The sequence below is a fragment of the Danio rerio genome, chromosome 3, assembly GCF_052040795.2.
Source record: "Danio rerio strain M-AB ecotype USA chromosome 3, GRCz13ab, whole genome shotgun sequence".
Lineage (NCBI taxonomy): Eukaryota > Metazoa > Chordata > Actinopteri > Cypriniformes > Danionidae > Danio > Danio rerio.
In genome coordinates this window covers 62,037,068-62,057,919 of record NC_141023.1, presented here as the reverse complement: position 1 = coordinate 62,057,919, position 20,852 = coordinate 62,037,068, and the positions used below count along the sequence as shown (strand labels likewise).

The 20,852-nt window shown below is 41.7% G+C and overlaps 1 protein-coding gene across 1 annotated transcript in view; it reads right to left on the bottom strand.

Moving 5' to 3' along the window:
• The window catches only part of bahcc1a (BAH domain and coiled-coil containing 1a), a 144,597-nt gene that overhangs the window by 29,187 nt on the left and 94,558 nt on the right, over positions 1 to 20,852 (bottom strand). The window contains exons 9-15 of the mRNA XM_087245247.1: positions 19,234 to 19,478; positions 18,409 to 18,754; positions 16,889 to 17,743; positions 16,244 to 16,410; positions 15,886 to 16,022; positions 15,162 to 15,275; positions 346 to 451 (exon numbers count right to left, since the gene is read on the bottom strand). Of these exons, the coding sequence (XP_087101373.1) occupies positions 346 to 451; positions 15,162 to 15,275; positions 15,886 to 16,022; positions 16,244 to 16,410; positions 16,889 to 17,743; positions 18,409 to 18,754; positions 19,234 to 19,478 (1,970 nt within the window). The remainder of the gene's footprint in view (positions 1 to 345; positions 452 to 15,161; positions 15,276 to 15,885; positions 16,023 to 16,243; positions 16,411 to 16,888; positions 17,744 to 18,408; positions 18,755 to 19,233; positions 19,479 to 20,852) is intronic.

Sequence of the window (20,852 nt, the reverse complement as noted above, 5' to 3'; positions counted from 1 at the left end):
CATAATTATTTACCTATCACTTCTCGCCTGCATTTGATCATGAAATGTCATTTGCGAGCCATACAGAATTGCCTGTGATTCCTTCTATACTGTAGACATGCAGTGTGTAACATCCTGTTGCAGACCCATCACGCAGAGTAGCATGTGAATGCTACCCCAGACAGGCATGCAGTGTGAAAACAATGGCGATCCGCCGATTTTATATAACATGCAGTGTGAATTTGCCATAAGTTAAGCTGTTTATATGCTGTTCATATATCTCCAAATCAATTCTGTGGAAGGTAACATGAGCTGACGAATTTGCTGTGATGTGAGAACACGAGAATAAAATGTGTGGACGCTTACCTGCGCAGAGCTTAGACGGCTAAAGCCTCGATTGGACAGTTTTTTCCTCTTTTTCTGAGAGTCTCCGCGCTCCTCTGCTAGTGGACTTAGCCCCGCCCCCACCAACCTGTCAATCAAAAAAACACCGGAGGCGGTTAAAGTTGGGTTGAACCAATAAATTTCTCCTTCAGAAACAGCACTATAGGCTGTTTGTGCTTGCTATAATCAGCCTTGAAGTTGGCCTCTTCAAAGGAGAGATGCTTTGGTGAAGAAAAACGATTTGTTCACTTTAACTGCTTGTTGAAAATCACTGAGTCATTCATGACTGAAACACCCCTACAGCTCAGGCAACGTTGGTATGAAAGGAGGAAACAAAGCAGATCAGACAGAGGATGAGGCTGAGCTGCCTTGCAGTGGACTCAAATTTCTGCCTGCTCTGATGAGCATTTAAAAAAAAGAAGAAAAAAGCATGGTCTCCACACCTCACGCTTGAGGAACTGTGATCAGACAGCCATCCCGTCGCTGTTCGAGGGTAGATGGTGGATAAAAAGCCCTGCGTGAATTACCAGGGGAGATTCTCCCTACAAAAAAGGGGGTCAGTTGCTTTGAAAAGACAGAGAGAGCCATTTGTGGGCACTGCATGTTAAACGCTATTGTTCTTAGCGTACATCAGAGCCGTCGCAGTAGTATTTCCATATCAGCATCGGCCTCAGCTCTGAAACAGGCTGGGAGGGAATGCCCTTGAATTTCCCTGGAAACCTGCCCGACAGACCGAACACAAGACGGAGGCGCACAGACAAAAGATTACCTTCCGTCCTCCAGCAAAGAGCCCGGCGCTAGTGTGCCGCCAGTCACACGAGCTGTTTAATCGCCGTTAGACATCTCTGGAGAGGCTGTGTTTGTGCAAACGTAATTGAGATTTTGTTTGCCATAATGTGCTTTTGCTTACGTGATTCCTGAGGGGAAATGCTGATTTCCTCTGAGACAAAATGGAAATCTAAGTTGTGTTTCATTTATTTATACACAATTAGCCTCACTGCAAAAATGATAACTGTAAGAATAATTATATCAATGTTTTATTTATTAAGTATAATGTTCATTATTAGCACATGTCACTGTAAAGGTGATCAATACAGGTTATGACTGCGCTGACTTTCTTTTGTGGTGTTGACATAACCGGCTACAGCAGGACATATTGTTGATCTCTTGGTTTGTGTTTGCAGTGTCTCATTTGGGCTGCGTCTGAAAGCTTAGCCCATCGACTTATTGCTTTGCTTGCCCATTGAGGCACTGACTCTGGAGGCAGCATTTGTAGTCAAAGTCACCTCGTAAAACGGATTTCAGACAGACTTCTGAGAAAGCAGGATGAAGAGATGATGCTAACCATCAAGGACTTCGAGAACAATACTTAATACGTAAACAAACTTCAATAAACATGTACACATAGACAACACCTATATACTATAATACTGCTGGTTTACCATGTGTATATATAATAACTTATATTCGATTGTTTCTTTAAGTAAAGTTTATTTATAAACAAATTTCGAGAGGATCACATGATTTTTTAACAGCTGTTCCAGCGTTAGCTCATGACTAATTATCCTATCAAATTCCCAACTCACTAGAAATAACCAGAGTTTTCTCATCTCAAATTTTTCGTCTTGAAGACCCCCCCCCCCACCCCTCGCACCAAACCCTACTTTCCCTTCTTTCAAACATGCGATATGGAGACCAGTGATTAGCACTGTTGCCTCACAGCAAGAAGGCCCCTGGTTAAATACCCTTCCAAACCAGGCGACATTTCTGTGCGGAGTTTTGCTCGTTCTCTCCGTGCTCGTGCTGCTTTCCCCGGTTTCCTCCCACATTATAAAAACAAGCACTCTAAACAATTAATCCCAAACATTTTTAGCCAAGCTCTGAGTCCATATCTGACACTTAGCTACAATAAGCAAGGGGGGAGTCATTGAGATCTACCTAAGCTCAAACTCCCCTCTCGCCCTGCAGTGGGAGGGAGCCCAGGTCTCGAGGATCTTATAAGCTCAGGCTTTCTCCCGGGACAATATGCCAAACAAGCTTTATTATCAATCATCAGCTAAAGGTGAACTCTTGAACTTAATTTGATTGTAATGCGATAATGTGCACCTTTCATAAAGTTGCTTTGAAACAATAATTATTGTATAAAGCTTTATACAAATAAACTTGAATTTTATTTAATCATGTACAACAAAATAGAGGAAGCTCTGGGGATAACTAACATACTACAATAGTAACTTCATGCTAGAAATTACATCAGGTATGGAGAACTGTTGGTCAAAAACTGCAGTGTGCAGTTTAGCAGTTGATCGACAACTGCTAGCAGCCAAAAAACAGAAATATGCGCACATTTAAGATTCTCAAAGTCAGAAACTCGATCAAAAACAAACACAATGGAAAAAGTCAAAAGAAAATCGGAACATTTCAGCTTTAGCTCTCAAAAATTTCAGGTTGATGAAGACCATGGAGGTTGAAAATAATTTGAGAGCTAAAGTGGTAGTAAAGTGGCAGTTCTTTTGACTTCTTCCAAAAACTGCTAGCAGCCTTTGTACTCCAGTGGAAATAAACAGTAACGTCACACCCGCCCAAGCAACCGAGTGATACGCGCAACACCGAGGCCAGTCTGGGTTGCTAGGTGTGTGCAAAGCACTCGATTTGTGGTAGAAATCCAATCCCGTCTCAAACTTTTAATGCTAATTTCACCTCCTAATATTACAACTCACGAGACAACATATCACCTCAACAAGAAATCTCATCATGATTATATATATATATATATGTATCTTGGCTGATAGCCGTGTGATATTCTGCTACAACAGCACTCGTACAGCCTCTTCACTCTGGTGTATTACTCCGCTCGAGTGACAGCATATCAATAAACTCACTACAGTTTATCAAATATTGCAGCTGTTGGCCAACATAATGTACCTTTGAGTTTTTTTTAGGCGAGAATGTAGTTGTATAGATTGCAACTATGCAGTTTATTTATAAGAATAGTGCTTATTTTAAAATATTTTTAATTTTGGAGATTCAGTGCATCAGAAGCCAGCCTGTCGTGCTGAGCTTAGCAAAGACGGTTGACGTTCTGCCACAAGATGCCAACAGAGATATAGCATTTTCCGTAGACGTTTAACACCTCGTGATTAAATGAAGGGCGCCAATGTGATTGTGTACACCAACACGCCAAACGACAGGCGTAAAAGTGTAATTTTTAAAGAAACGCCTCATACTCGTTTTTTTGTTTTGATGGGCCACGTCATTTCGTTTTGTGTACATGACTTAAGTCCATCTCTCTTTTTTCTATGTTGTATTGCTGTATTTATACCATAATATTTTGGTAGTATAAACGAAATATCACACTCATAGGGACACTAGGGTAGTTGGCCTGTGGCCTTGAGCCAACACACACCTCCCACCAGTGCCGATATACAGCCATATCGCACTGCTGCTCATGTGATATTGCTTATACAGGAGCATGCTCAAACAAACTGCTTGACGATATACTCTTCAAACATTAAGTTTTGATGTAAATAGTATAAGTAATAGGGTGGTGTTGATTTTTGCAATGAGTTTGCATGTTCTCCCTGTGTTTGCGTGGGTTTTCCCTGGGTCCTCTGGCTTACCCCACACTCTAAAAGGCATACGCTTTAGATTAATTGGATAAACTAAAATGGCTGTGGTGTATGTGTTTCCAGCAATGGGGGTTCACAAGTTCACAAGTGCAATCTCAGTGCTGGGTTGTGGCTGGAAGGACATTCCTTTCTTAAAAGATATGCTAGAGTAAATGGCAGTTCATTCCGCTGTGGCGACCCCTGATAAATCAGAGACTTAGCTGAAGGAAAGTGAGTATAAGTAATAGCAGATATCGTTTTGTATCAAGAGGATTTGATGAGAAATGATTGAGTTCTTATTAGATTTGGAATCTCGGCAAATCTCTGGTTGGGATAAAAGTGTATGGGCGTTTCCCAGCACATGGGATTCACAAGTTAGTGTACTCTCAATGCTGGATTGTGGCCAGAAGACATCAGATGCTTAAAACATATGCTAGAGTAGTTGGCGGTATATTGGACTTGAGATCTTGGCAAATCTCTGGTTGGGGTATCGTAGAGATCTCAGCTGGTCTCAGTTTATTGGGATGTCAGCGTCTCAATTTGGTCTCTATTTAAACTCATTGCTGTTTTGGGATATTAAAGAGATGTCTCGTGACTATTCTTTCCTCCGGGATAGAATCATGCTGGCTGTGCTGTGCATCAGCTTTTGTTGATACTAGTGTGTGTATATGTGCAGTCACGGATAAGAGTGTGTATATGCTGGTGTTTGTTTGGCGTGTGATTGACAGGCAAGGGGACAGAGGGCGCAGTGGAGTGTGTGTGTGTTTTCCCCGTGAGGGAGACCCCACAGCGCTGCGAACTGACAAACACAACATGACACGGCCCCTCCTCTTGGAGCAAGCTCATGGCGGCTAATTAAACAGAGCTCCGTCACGCACACACACACACTTAACATCACTGTAAGGAATTCACAGAGACATAGTGCCAGACAAAAACGCACACACATAGGATATGAATTATTACCTACTGACCCACTGCCCCCAATAAACAAGAGGCTAAATGGAAAGCAGCAAGTGACAATGTCATGCATGGCGTCACCTGCACCAAAACACCGAAGGAGCAGATCTGTCTATTAATAGCATCTCTTTATGTGATGCAGTGTCACAGTGTGATACCCACGAGTCCAGAACCAGCAGTGACAACACACACTGTCACACCACAAACCCAAACAACATAATTAGCCATGGGGATTAAAAGGAATTGAACCAGGTTCCAAATCTGATTCCAGTTAACGAGCAATTCCCAACATCGGTTTGTTTACCACAGAGCGTATTTGACAGATTTGCATTGTTTATTGATATGTAGATGAGGTGACATTTGCAGCAGATTGTGGATATCTATAAAGGTTACAGACATCTCATTAAGCTAACTATATGAATATATGAAAGGCTTGAAATTATGTTATCATTTTGGTGACGTGTGCTGTCAAAAATGATCAGTGCCTGTACAAATAATGCTATATGCTTTAGAAATTATAATATGCTTTAGGTAGAATGTGAAATGAGCAAACTTGAAACCTGATTTTAATACGTCCAGCATAGCTACTGAAATACACATACACACCAGGGCTCAACAATAAGGACTGCCCGGTGGCCCAGGGCCAGCGTGAGAGACGCTTGGGACAGTAGACAGGATAATTACTGGCCCGATTGGGACAGTGCTGCCACTGCAACATTTAATTGGTCTGCGACTATTTGTCAATTGCGTGCATTTTAAGTTTAGGCCCCGTTTACACTAGTGCGTTTTAGTTTTAAAACGGCGTTGTAGAATGAAAACGATCCGCGTCCACACTCGCGTTTTACCCAGCGTTTCTGAACTGCTCTCCGTCCACACCAAAACGCTGAAAACGCACATCACGTGACCACACACACACACTCGGGCAAGCGCTCCAGCATTTCTACCCAGATGAGAGCTCTGCTTGTCGGACTGCTCATCACGCATCTCCCGCTGGATCTAATCTCACTATATTTGCTAAACGTGATATTTCATTCATCTTGTTGTCTTTATCTAACGACATAGGCCAATTCCCTGACTTTGGTCATTGGAATCTATTAAGTTACTTGTTCACGGGTAACATATTTTGGTTAAGCGCAAAGATAAGTTAATGATTAATCCAGGTACATTGACTGATCGCTTGCCTTTATTTCCTACAATGTATAAACTTATTGTATGTTATACTTTTATAATTATCGATTATTAAAACTGATATTCAGCAAAAGAGAGGGTGCGTTTCGTATTTTCACTGAAATTGAAAGGAGGCAGTTGTTATAGGCTCCGTTTTGTTATAAATATCCTCACAGTGAAGATGACGCTCATGCAGCACGACGTCTCAACATTTCTGCTGTCTGTTAAGTTGCTAATATTAAAAAGAAAATAGGCAGTTCCTTAAATCATGTTTACATTTTATTGTTGAGAAAGTGAAACAACGTAGCCAGGGTGATGTGAATGAAGTTATAAAGTACACTTTTCCCTTTGAAGATTGACGCGTGTCCTCGGTATGTTTTCCATATCAAACTGAGAAAAGAGACTGCAGCCTTGATCAAACTTGCGAAGTCTTAACTTACAAGAAGAGGATGCGAGACTGAACTGTGTGTGGGCTACTTAATATTGAGGAAAAGCCCCAATCAGATAGGCGAACGTTTGCAGCCCTGCCTCCGTTTTCAGATGTCTCCGTCTTTCCCCATCCACACTGAGACGGAGCAGCAGCGTTTTAGAATGAAAACGGCCTCTCCATCGTTTTCAAAAAGCTCCGTTTTCGGCGCTAGAGAACTCCGGCGTAGTGTGGACGGATGGCGTATCCGTAGCAAAACTTATGCGTTTTTAAACTAAAACGCACTAGTGTAAACGGGGCCTTAGTCTTCAAATACTGCCTTCTCTGTGATGTCGTTAACACCATATTGCTTTTTGGTTCCTCTTGTCTGATTTGATGTTTTGAGCATGCTATTTTTTTCCGTAACCTGGTAAAAGCCAGTACAGCGAAGAAACAGCAACATGGCAGCAACATCAAATTATAAGGCTAAAACAAAATGTCTGTTTCTAACGTCTTGGAAGCAGACATTTACGTGTGAACAATGCGACAAACAAATAAATAAATAAAAAAACTGATAAAATTTTTTTTTAAAAGTGATGTTTTGCACGGTTTGCCATCAGTTTGACAAGTCAGCCACCTTTTGTTAAATAATTTCGAACCACAATAAAATACCTCCACATTTTACCCTGCTCTTTTTGTTTGGAAAACACTTTTATTAACATGTTTTGAAGTATTGAAAATCTAGATTATTTAAAATATGTGGCAAAAAATAGCTATTAACTTCCCTTTTTTTTTTTTGGTGGGGCCAGTAAAAATTTGGTAGGGCAAGTAAAAATCTGAACCACTGGCCCGATCGGACCAGTATAAAAAATCTTTAGCGTTGAACCCTGCACACATCTATGATGTATATATATGATAAACTCCAGCCACTTTATTAGGTGCAACATTACTAGTACTGGGTTAAACCTCCTGTTGCTTTCGGAATTGCCTTAATTTGTCGTGGTACAGATTCAACAAGGTATTGGAAATATTCCTCAGAGATTTTGGTCCATAATGACATGATAGCATCAAGCTTCGTCAGCTGCACATACATGATGCGAATCTCCCGTTCACATCCCACATCCCAAAAGTGCTCTATTGGATTGAGATCTGGTGACTGTGGAGGCCATTTGAGTACAGTGAACTCATTGTAATGTTCAAGAAACCAGTCTGAGATGATTCATGCTTTATGACATGGCGCGTTATCCTGCTTGAAGTAGCCATCAGAAGATGGGTACACTGTGGTCATAAAGGGATGGACATGGTCAGCAACAAATACTGATGTAGGTTGTGGCATTGACATGATGCTCAATTGGCACTAATGGGCCCAAAGTGAGCCAAGAAAATATCCCCCACACCATTACACCAGCCTGAACTGTTGATACAAGGCAGGGTGGATCCATGCTTTGATGTTGTTGATGCCAAATTCTGACCCGACCATCCGAATGTCGCAGCAGAAATCAAGACTTATCCGAGCAGGCAACATTTTAATAATCTTCTATTGTCCAATTTTGGTGAGCCTGTGTGAATTGTAGTGTCAGTTTCCTGTTCTTAGCTGATAGCAGTGGCACCCGGTGTGGTTGTCTGCTGCTGTAGCTCATCTGCCTCAAGGTTGGATGTATTGTGCATTAAGAGATGCTCTTTTGCAGATCTCGGTTGTAACGAGTGGTTATTTGAGTTACTGTTGCCTTTATATCAGCTGGAACCAGTCTGGCCATTCTCCTCTGACCTCTGGCTTCAACAAGGCATTTGTGCCCACAGAGCTGCCGCTCACTAATCATTTTCGCTCTGTAAACCCTAGAGATGGTTGTGCGAGAAAATCCCAGTGGATCAGCAGTTTCTGATATACTCTGACCAACCCGTCTGGCATCAACAACCCTGCCACATTCAAGGCCACTTAAATCACCTTAGAAGTTTGCGTTAACAAGCGGTTGGACAGGTATACCTAATAAAGTGGCCGGTAAGTAGATCTTTAAATTCTTCAAAAAACTGTTAGATTGGGAATTTTTTGAACAAAATATTTTTAACAAAACACATTTTAATCAAATTAGTTAAAATACCTAATGTTTAATAACTATTTAGTTCTTTATCTATTCTGTGATGGACGGTGCTTCATATTATAATAGATATTTTGAAAGATACTAGTATTTAGCTGGTACTCAAATTGCAATTTAATTGCAATTAAATAGCTTGATTAAATAGCTTAACTAGACAAGTTTAATTGGGTTAGGTTAATTATGCAAGTCATTGGACAATCAAATTAAATGTATAGGAGTTAATCACTGAATTATTGAATTAAGTCAAACAAAAAAAATTAGACTGAGAAAAATATATTATGTCTTAGCTCTGTTAAACATTAATAAATATAAATATTTGATTGCAACTTCACAGTAATATATAACAGTGATAAAACAGTGTTTTTATTAATACCATTAATGTTGTTGTTAAAACAACAGTTAAACTCTGCTGTTATTTTAGGATTTCCGCCTGGATTTTGCCGACCCAAATTTAAAGCTTCCCAAATCCACATGCAGAGGTGTAAATGCAAAAAATTGCTATCATTTTAAAGAAAACTCTTTGAATTTTCATAAAACACTGTTGAACGTGTTTAAAATAACGGTATATGTTGTCTGTGTCATAATAAACACCTATAAAAGCTTTTTGTAAATTATTTTATAAACTCAAATTTGAAAGTGTACCTTTTAGGTTCTGTGTCTAGCATGCTGTAATTAATTTAGGTGGTTCCTGCACATGTCTGTAATCATAGGAAAAAAAGAAAAATGTCTCCACCATAATCTATGCAAAAGTTATTGTATTCCAGCTGATGAGAGGTGCTGTACAAGCCACAGGGACCGATCATTGTTTCATATTTCACTATTCTTTTGTTTGATCAAACATAATTCACTGTGTTTGGACCACATCAGACATATAAAAGGATTACTTATGCACATCACCTCAAAAACAGAGGAGAACAGCCCTGAAGCGCACAGCATAAGGTAAGAGATGACAGCTGTCTGTGCTATCTGGCGCTGCTTAGTGATCATAAATGTATAGTTTTCACTTCTGCGCCATGGAAACACCGCGATTCATTCAGCAACTGTTTGCTATGTGAATATAATTCAGTAAAAAAATGCTAGAACTGTATGAGCACCGGCAAGAGCTTTCATTTGAGCTATAACTTGTACATGTGTCATATGAAAAATATGAAAATGAACCAATGTAAAATACCCAGCTCGGGTATCCAAAATACTGTGTATTTAAGTGTAAATAACTTTTGTATAGTAGTATAAAAACCTAAGTGATGCATATGTGCATAAAATATAAAAATCTAAACGAAACCACTTAAGGGGGTTTGGTGCAATGCTAGCCCTTTAAATTTTAAAGCGAAAGTCGATGACATCACGGACCCGGTACCAGGTCCGCAGAGTTTAACTGGTTTAACTAAATGAATGTAAAGTATGAGCCACTTTATTTTTGTCTTGTGCCTGTATAATACTGTAAGATTGGTATTAAGCATTTCCCAGAGATGGGTTGCGGCTGGAAGGGCATCCGCTGCGTAAAAACTTGCTGGATAAGTTGGCAGTTCATTCCGCGACCCCAGATTAATAAAGGGACTAAGCCGACAAGAAAATGAATGAATGGTATTAACCAAGTTCAGAGGCTGTCATATGAGGATCAACTTACATTTTATGTGTTTTTAACAGTTTCAATATGAAAAAAAAACTTTTGTATTGATTTAATAAATTTATAGCAGTTTGTAGAAAAAAATGATGTGGATTTATTGCATTTCAGGAGAAAAAATATAATTATTTACATAATAAATCTTGGCGAGGCAGTGGCGCAGTGGGTAGCACATTCGCCTCACAGCAAGAAGGTTGCTGGGTCGCTGGTTCGAACCTCGGCTGAGTTGGCGTTTCTGTGTGGAGTTTGCATGTTCTCCCTGCCTTCGCGTGGGTTTCCTCCGGGTGCTCTGGTTTCCCCCACAGTCCAAAGACATGTGGTACAGGTGAATTGGGTAAGCTAAATTGTCCGTAGTGTATGAGTGTGTGTGTGAATGTTTCCCAGATGGGTTGCGGCTGGAAGGGCATCCGCTGCGTAAAAAAAAAAAACTTGCTGGATAAGTTGGCGGTTCATTCCGCTGTGGCGACCCCGGATTAATTAAGGGACTAAGCCGACAAGAAAATGAATGAATGAATAATAAATCTTTGCAAATCAAAATGTAGATTTCACTGTTTAATCTAATATAAACTAAAGGTACTCTGTATTTTTTTTTTTCAGTGGTTTTATAGTGGTTTTCATTTAATCCCTTTCTTGCAAAAGAAAAAAAAAACTGTATTTAATCTAAATGGATTCATAGCATTTGGTACCAAACTCTTCATATGCTGTAGCACAGCCCTCAGCACAACAGCAGACAATACAGTGATGTTCAACACAATACAGATCTGGCCGCTGGCCTGTTAAATACTACTAGACACACTGCCCTCTTTTATATACAGTAGACAAACACAGTGCCCTCGGTGAGGGGCTCTGGCTGCCTGCCCGTGCGTCTGGGTGTTGCTGTCATATGGAATCACATTGTGGTGGCTGGTTGGCATGAGGGCAAAGGCAGGCGGGCGGAAACAGAGAGGAGGTGACAAGACAACGGGACAGCAGGGAGCACAATGAGAAAGCGAGTGAGAGAAAACACTTTTAGGAGGTGTTTGGAGTGTCAATATCCCTCGTCAGACCTCTGGAGAGAGAGATCTAAACCCTGACAGATCCTCTGACCAGCAGGCATTACGAAACGTTGTACAATAGCTCATTCTAACCATATTCAGTAAATACCCATCGCTCTGTTTCCAAATCTACTGAAACGCCTTGTTTGCTACCGTCTATATAGGCAGATGTCTGCACAGAGCTCGCATGTGACAGATTTGTAACTCTGCACATCAACACAAACGGAGCTATTCACACAATTGAAGAAACAACTGATTCCAGAAGAGCTAGCATGCTAAGCTAAATTGTTGATATGCGAAGTAATATGAAATTCATCACGTATTAAATGTACAATAGTTAATAGATTAGATTTAACTATACTTTCGATAGAAATGGCTTGTTTTTAAGCGGCATGAGTTTCACACATCATGTAGATCTATGAATATTTAACTCTTTAAGTGCCAAACTGAAGTATAAATTGTTGTTGGTGAGTTTTTTTACAGCCTTATTCGAAAATGGATTAAATTAATTTATATCCTCAAAATTCTACACACAATACCCCATAATGACAATGTGAAAAAAAGAGTTTTTGAAATTGTTGTAAATTTATTAAAAATAAAAAAAATCACATACCTACTTGAAAAAAAACAGCTTAAACCAGCCTAGGTGTCACCGACTCGGTCCCGGTCATTCCCCTCGCTGGCCAGCAGAGGCCGCCATCTCCGGACTTTTAGCATTACATCATCCATCTACACTGATTGCGCATACACCTGATCTGAATCTTGTTAACGACCCACGTACCTCATATAAGCCGCACTCAAACACTCAGTCAGTGCGAAGTCTTGTTCAGCCCCGGCCAGCATTACTGAGCGTTATATCCAGCCTGATCTCTTGTGTACGACTCCAGCCTGTCTCTTACTCTGCTTCGCCTTCTGCCTGCCCTCGACCCACGCCTGATACACGGACTCTGATTCTCGCTGCCTGCCTTTGACCCAAGCCTGATACACGGACTCTGATTCACGCCCACTGCTCTCTACTCATGCCTGGTAACTCACTCTGTGTCTGTTCACCGTCATTCTTGATACCATTACTACTACTGTGGATGTGTGTGTGCACCCAGGTGCATATTGTGTGTTTGAGTGAAGTTGTGATTAATAAATACATAATGGATCCCTCCGTGTCAGTCTCCTCGTTACACTAGGCTGGTTGGCTGGTTTTAGCTGGTCGACCAGGCTGGTTTTAGAGGGGTTTTGGCCATTTCCAGGCTGGTCTTAGCTGGTCAGGCTGGGAGATGACCAGCTAAAACTAGCTTGACCAGCCTAGCCAGGCTGGGAGCCCAGCCAAAACCAGCTTTGTCCAGCTTAAACCAGGCTGGTCAAGCTGGTTTTAGCTGGTCAGTTTCCAGCCTGACCAGCTAAGACCAGGCTGGAAATGGCTGGAAACCAGCCTGGAAATGGCCAAAACCCCTCTAAAACCAGCCTGATCGACCAGCTAAAACCAACCAACCAGCCTAGGCTGGTTTAAGCTGGATTTTTCTGCAGGGATGTACATCAGTATTCACAGCCTTTGGAGTGTAGCTCTAAACTGAGCTCAGGTACATTCTGTTTCCACTGATCATTCTTGAGATGTTTCAGCAGCTTAATTGGAGTTCTCCTGTGGTAAATTCAGTTGATTGGACATGATTTGTAAAGGCATACAGCTGTCTATATAAGGTCCCAGGGTTAACAGTGCATGTCAAAGCACAAACCAAGTATCAAGAAAAAGGAATTGTCTGTAGACCTCCGAGACAGGTTTGTCTCGAGGCACAAGGCTGGGGAAGGTTACAGAAAAATGTCTGCTGCTCTGGAATTACCAATGAGCACAGTGGCCTCCATCATCTGTAAGTGGAAGACTCTACAGGGCCTTAGTAAGGGAGATAATCAATAACCCGTCGGTCACTCTGTCTGAGCTCCAGCATTCTTCTGAGTAGAGGAATAGAACTTTACAGAAGGACAACCATCTGTGCAGCAATCCACCAATCAGGCCTGTATGGTAGAGTGGCCAGACGGAAGCCACTCCCTGTCTGGAATTTGCCAAAAGGCATCTGAAGGACTCTCAGACCATAAGAAACTAAAATCTCTGGTCTGATGAGACTAAAATTGAACTCTTTAGAGTTAATGCCAGGCATTACGTTTTGTTACCGCTCATCACCAGGCTAATAACATCGCTACAGTGAAGCATGGTGGTGGCAAGATCTTGCTGTGGGGATGTTTTTCAGCAGCAGGAACTTGAAGAATAGTCAGGATAGAGGGAAAGATGAATTCAGCAATGTACAGAGACATCCTCAATAAAAAAAAAACCTGCTTCAGATTGCTCTTGACTGGGGCGACAGTTCATCTTCCAGCAGGAAAATGACCCAAAGCAAACCACCAACATATCAATGGAGTGGCTTCACAACAACTTGGTTAATGTCCTTGAGTGGCCCAGCCAGAGCCCAGACCTAAATCGTATTGAACATCTCTGGAGAGATCTGAAAATGGCTGTACACCGTTGCTTCCCTATCAACCAGCCTGAGAGGTACTGCAAAGAGGAATGGGACAAATTTCCCAAAGTCTGGAGTGCCAAACTTGGGGCATCTTATTCAAAAAGACTTTAGGCTGTAATTGCTGCCAAAGGTGCATCAACAAAGTATTGAGCAAAGGCTGTGAATACTGATGTACATGTGATTTTTCAGGTTAACAAGTGGATAGTGTTTTGTCCCATAACAGCTCTGAAAGTGTAAGTGGATGAGCGCAAGAGCATTAAATGTAAAGCGTCTTCAAGCGGGCAGGACATGTAAGATACAAGAGAGCATTTAATTGGTCAAGATTTGATGAGAAACTGAAGTATGAGGTGATGGAAAAACGTTGATTCATTCAGACGAAAGTGACAAACTACAAGGTTTACATGTTTATATATATATATATATATATATATATATATATATATATATATATATATATATATATATATATATATATATATATGTTTAGATCTTCTAAACATGAATTTTGTCATTTTTCTTTTTTACCAAATTAGCTTACTAGCTTATCAAGACAAACATACTGATGCTAACATCTAAAAAACATTCTTTTAATTTCTCCGGACCTTTAAGTACTGGCATCAGGACAAAGACCAAAGAAATGGGTGGTTAGAAACGAGTTATTAAAAGCATTATGATTATTATGTAATCACTTGCAAACTAAAAGAATTACAATTTCACAGCAGGGCTAAAAATTTTGACTTCAACTGTGTGTATTTACAGATTCATACCTCACTTAAAAAGGCTTCAAACAGACAGCAGTTCCCATGTAATATTCATAATTATAAATTTTATAAACCCAGATGTATGCACAAATTAATTGTAAGAATGAGTGTCAACGTGACGACCTCATCTCCTGGCCTGCGCTGACCCAAGTGCTAAACGACAGGAATCTGTCACATTCCTGGCAATGAAATAGATTAGGGGAGAATTCGCAGCGCTCCAATTACATCCACGGCCTGTTGAATCCCCCCGGCTGCTGCAGGAAAACCATGCCATTCACATCAACGATTGGCAGACACAGGACGAGTTTATCGACAGGAACACACACACTAGTGTATGTACACAGATTTCAGATATTGTCTATAAGCCTGATTCATGCACATTTCTTTTTTCAGTTACAAGGAGATACAGTAGGAAGACACAGCCAAGCAGTCTGCTCTGCCAAATGCATGTAATGCAATTCAGACGCAGTACTGATTAGGGAAGATAAAGCGTGACTGGACTTCCTCACTGAGGTCAGATGAGTTCTCCCGCTTCCTGTTTATGGTTTGAGGAGTCGTCTGCTGGGTTTTGCTGATATTGGAGGCTTATCTGCTGTGTGTGTGTGTGAGAATTACAAGACAGAGGAACAGGAGTTACTCACTTTACTTTTTTCTGGGGTTCAGTAAGGGCTCCTGAGCCAAGACCTGGCACTGATTTCCGTTTGCGTGGCCTACCAGGCCCTCGACGTGCGGGACTTCGAGGAGTCTCCTCTTTCCTAAAGAAAACATTGTTAGCTTTTGCTGAACATGATTCAATGTGAACTGTCAACTAATTTCAGCTCCACTGAGTGCAATTACAAGCCCTGCTGAAAAATCCAGCTTAAACCAGCCTAGGCTGGTTGGCTGGTTTTAGCTAGTTGACCAGCCTGGTTTTAAAGGGGTTTTGGCCATTTTCAGGCTGGTTTCCAGCCATTTCCAACCTTGGTCTTAGCTGGTCAGGCTGGAAAAATGACCAGCCAAATCCAGCTAAAACCAGCTTGACCAGCCTGGTTTAAGCTGGATATAGCTGGTTTTGGCTAAACTCCCAGCTTGGCTAGGCTGGTCAAGCTGGTTTTATCTGGTCATCTCCCAGCCTGACCAGCTACGACCAGGCTGGAAATGGCTGGAAACCAGCCTGGAAGTGGCCAAAACCCCTCTAAAACCAGGCTGGTCGACCAGCTATAACCAGCCAACCAGCCTAGGCTGGTTTAAGCTGGATTTTTCAGCAGGGAGAATAAACACCATTATTCAAAGGTATTTATAACATGGAATCTTACTTAAAGTTCACTTTAAAGAGTCAAACTATTTAATAAGGATGTGACGGTGGATCGTTTTTAAGGGTCTTACTGGTGATCATGCTTCCTCTGAAGCTTGGCAAGCTCTTTCTGCTTCTCTTTGTAACGTTGTTGCAGCTCTGCTAGCCTCACACGCATCTCCAACTCTTGTCCATCCATACTGTCCATGGTACCTTTCACTGGACATACCTAGAGCAACCAAATCAAACAAACCTTCTCTTAAGTTGCCCTTTGGTTGCTTCAGTTTTAGAGGGAGCTCTGGACATACTTTTAGTTGTAGTCCTTCTGTTTTGTTATCGAGTTTTGTTTGTGTAATTTAAATTTGAAACAACGATGACTAAAGGAATGTGATACAAGTCGAATGCACATTTGACAACACATTATAAACGTCATGAAGAAAATGTTGTTACCGGTTCATGGCGAGGTGTCCAGCTGCATTTTCTACGTAAGTTGAGAGTCCTTCGAGCAGGATACTGCTTCTCATCTGTGGTGACGCTCTCCTGCGAGCCCAATTCAAGGGCACGTGCTGCTGCCAAAGTAGCAAGGCTCTGAAGGTCAAAAATCCATTGATCTTCTTCTGTTGACGAGGAGAACGAAATGCAACAAGAATACATTATATCTCTCATATTGTGTAATCTACCATGTGAAACAGGATGTTGATGAATTAACTGATAGCCTTGAAAGCAGGAAACAGATATTGCATCGAGAACCAATTTGAAGGGCTAATTTGTCTTGTTTTTTTTTAATTATCAGATTGTTCTTCAGATGCACATTGCTCTACAGGATATCACATGATCAAGATTTTTGTTTTATTTTCAATCAGATAGCACTTTATAGCTCAAGACAAGGAAGTAGGTCTTTTAGTTAAAGGAATTACTCAACCACTACCCATTGTCTAAAATAAAAACTATAAAGTGAGGAAATATTCTAGAGTAGATGTGTAGTTCTTGTAGCTTTTTACAAAAAACAAACAAACAAAGAACTGGCACTTGAAGCAAAACCAGTGTCTTGGAGGAATAAGGAAAATCTCATTGCAAACTTTTCCTATAAAGTACCTTGAGTTTTACTGCAACTTTGGTGGTACCGTTGCAGTTCCAGATCAGCAAGTTCACTCAGCAACTCCATGCCGTGATATGTGGAGTTCAGTGGACCACAAGACTTTTGGGATTGGTAGGAGGAGGGTGGAGAGGGAGGAGGACAGTCACCACAGAAGGCTGCAGCAATCAGAAGCTCCAAACTCCAGTAGCTTGATGTGAGACTCTGGGAACAGGTATTCGATGTTGATGGTGCAACCATTGTACAGTTTGACCCTTGATCTTCCTCAACAATCACTGCATCCTCTTCTTGGGTTGTGGGTGAACAATCAGAGGCACATGGTTTTTGTGTTAATGGAGGTTCCAGATCATTTACCGTTTCAATGCCTTCAGTCTCTTGAGGAGGTATATCTTTTTCCACTCTTTCTTCAAAGCTAGCAATTGGTTCTTCTTCATGGATGACTTCCTCGGAAGATAGAGTAGGTGACTGTCCTACTTCACAATCTTGAACTTCATCAGGCACACAAATGATCTCTGCATGCTCCTTTTCCTGATTAGCCTCTACAGGCTCACAGCATCCCATGGCCATGACTGTCTCCACATCTTCCCCTTGCACAAACACACCCTCGTGTTGTTCCTCTACCAGGCTCGTGGCATCAACTTCCATTGTTGGCGCTTGTGGCTCTTGGAGTGGCCTCACCATTGCATGACATTCTAGGCCCTCTCCCAAACTGGAAAGAGTTGGAGAAGTGTGTTCAACAGCTTCAGACCGAACAGGCTGCAGATCAGCAGGCTCGGTCAGCTGTACGTCTTGAGTCATGGGACCATTCCTGTATCCCATGTTGATTTCTGGATAGGTATATCCAGGTGGCAAATCTGTGAGCACAAACAAAGCTCAGTGGTTTCAATAACACACAAAACTCTGAAATAAAACACTTACTTTTTTTCTTTGAAACCTTTCTAAGGGTGACATATTTAATAATATTTGCACCAGAAGTCTGAACGAAAACACATTTGAATCGACTTGGCAGCGACACTATGCCTTGATCTTATTTTGACTTCAAAAAGTGCTGCTGTTAATGGGGTAATTCTGAGGTAAAACAGGGCTCTTTTTCTAACACTGCTACATCCTCTGTAACAGTTAGTGAGGTGTTGATGATGATAAAGAGAGTGTAGGCCGGGGGGACGGGGGGAGTCTGGACAAGATGTTTCTCCATCATTACTGATGTGCTGGCATTGGGGAGCTGAGCTGGCAGCCATTTTCTGCATCTATCAGCAGCTTAGTCAATCGTGCTCTTGCCTATATAGCCTCCCACACAGAGCCACAGAATCTAAAAAAAGCCCTGATTGTTTCTGCATGAGGGGCTCAGCATGAATAGCAAACAACATGTGGCTCATGTTTCTGTGACTTGAAACAGGCACCTTAACACAAACCTAGGGTGAACAACCCAAACTCTAGACATGACAACAAGACAGGCAACGCTAATACACTGCATTTTAAACAGCCTACTACTGATATGTAAAGAGGAATAGCTGCTTACCAGGCTCCATGGATTGAGGATAGTCCTGTGGTGGCTGCCCTTCCACCCTCTTTTCCTGGGACTCCACAGATTTGAGTCGCTGTGATGGGGATGGGCTGATGGCTGGTGAGCAGGGTGTCACAGCGACTGGACTTGGGGCAGGGCAGGGTGTAGAGGGTGTACTTTTAGGGTGAGGCCGCATACAAGGGGACTGGCAGCAGGGTGACAAGTGGGCAGTGGAGCCCCTCGCAGGTGAGGAGACACGGCTGGATGGGCCATAGCCATAGCACTTAGGGGGTTTGGGGGTCCTGGGATCAGACAGGATGTCTTCTAGCTCCATGCTCTGCTCTTCTGATTTCTTTTGCACCTTGAAAATAGACAGAATTAGAAAGAAATCCATAAAGACCATTCGGCCCTCCTAATAAGATCTGGACAGTTTGACTAATTTAAGGAAATAGATACATATTTTTTAATATTCATGCTGGTCATGCAGGCTACGCAATTGCAATCTCCCAGCCCTGTTTTGCTGAACCATGTTTTGATTTAGACCCTAATGGAGCAGATCGATTGATTTTGGCCTGCAATTAAATTTAATCACGTTCATTGAAGACTGCATTTGGTTGTGTATGTCTAGAACTGTAACTGGGTCTTGCAAGAAATTCTTTGTAAATGGATTTTTTGGGGGGGTGGGGGGTGGGGGGGTGGATTTACTCTCTGCACACAATGAAACAGTTTTAGTCCGCAAAGAAGAATGCAACCTCACTAATTAACAGGTGTCAAGCATTAGATCATTTGAAAGCCCTGCTACACGGTGCTAAATGATCTAATGTACATGTTTGTATGTACCTGGCTATGGTCAGCTGTGTCTCTCTGCTGTAGCTCTGTATTGTTTGCCGCTCTGTGCGTTTGAGGTGGTGGTGTGTGATGGCTGGGGTGTTGCTGATGCTGCAGCTGCTGGTGTTGCTGCAGAGCATAAAGCTCCTGTTGCCGTAGAAACTGTGAGCGAGGATACACGGAAGGATGCTGCATGTGGGAGTGTGCCCCGCGGGCCCTGTAGACTGGGGGCCACAGACCAGGCTGCTCCATCACATCTATAAAGAGAAAGCGATATGTTAAATGCCATGTTAAAAAACAAATGTTAATAGATGTGTCTCACATTGAGAGCATGGCTTCTACCCAAACTACTTACACAAAGACAAATCATATACGTGAAATACCCCTCCAAATTTCATATAAACACAGCCTCCACCACAAGTATTATCCTTAGTTAAATCTATTAATACTGTGGTTCTCAACAGTGAAAAAAGTCAAGAGTACAAAATTGAAACCTAAACTGAAACTGTATAATACGATTTTAAATAAAACTAATTACAATTACAGACTGATTATTAATCATGGTCATCAGACAAGGGTTTAGGGGTTCAAATTTTGTTCCACAGAATAAAGAAGTTTGACTCTGCCTTGTATATCTCCTCATTGATGTATTTAATTTAAATAAATTGTAAACTTTGAGCAAGTTGAGCAAAACTACAATTATGGCATGTGATGGTACATGTGTGAAAAATATCAATTAACTAGCGCAGGGGTGGCCAACCCTGTTCCTGGAGAGCCACCTTCCTGCAGATTTCAGTTGCTACCCATAACAAACATTCTGCAGGATGGTGGCTCTCCAGGAACAGGGTTGGCCACCCCTGAACTAGCACTTTCACTAGCACTTTCAAGATTGATTGATAATAAAGCGTATTTGGCATGCTGTCCCGGGAGAGAGCCCTGAGCTCAGAATATCCTTGAGCCCGGGGCTCCCTCCTGTTTGAACGACAAGAGACTTTGAGCTCAAGCAGGTCTTGAGAACTCCCCTGCTGAGATAAATTTGACTGAGTTGCCTTAGGATGCTATTTTAAAGTAGTCAATTTGCTTATGGTGTATGTCTTTAGACGGTGAGAGGAAATCGGAAAACCCGGGGAAAACCCACGTGAACACGGGGAGAACATACAAACTACGCACAGAAACACTGACCGTCTCTGAGAGGGCCGAACCAGCAGCCTTCTTGCTGTGAGGCAACAGTACTAACCACTGGGCCACCGTGGCGCCCTATCAGAGAAGGGGAGGAGTAGGGGTGGAAGGGGGGATTCTTCAAGATAAAGAGGACTGGAGTAGGGAGCTCTGGTAATTTATAGTGTGCCAGTATTCATCTGATTGGTGCAATATATGGAGCTGATGAGGTACTAGCTGTGTTCAATCATAAGCATGTGATCGTCTCGAAATTAATTTCTAAATAATCCACACTTTGCTCTCCCCAATCACCACTTTCTCACACTTACTGCCTTCCTCCCTCATTTTTTCCAACCTAAGTCCAACCTAAATGTTCAGTTCAAAAATAATGCATACTTTTAATAATAATCATTTTAAGATGAGAGTGAAAATAACAAAGGCAGTTCCCATCAGAATAAACATTAGCTTGAAGA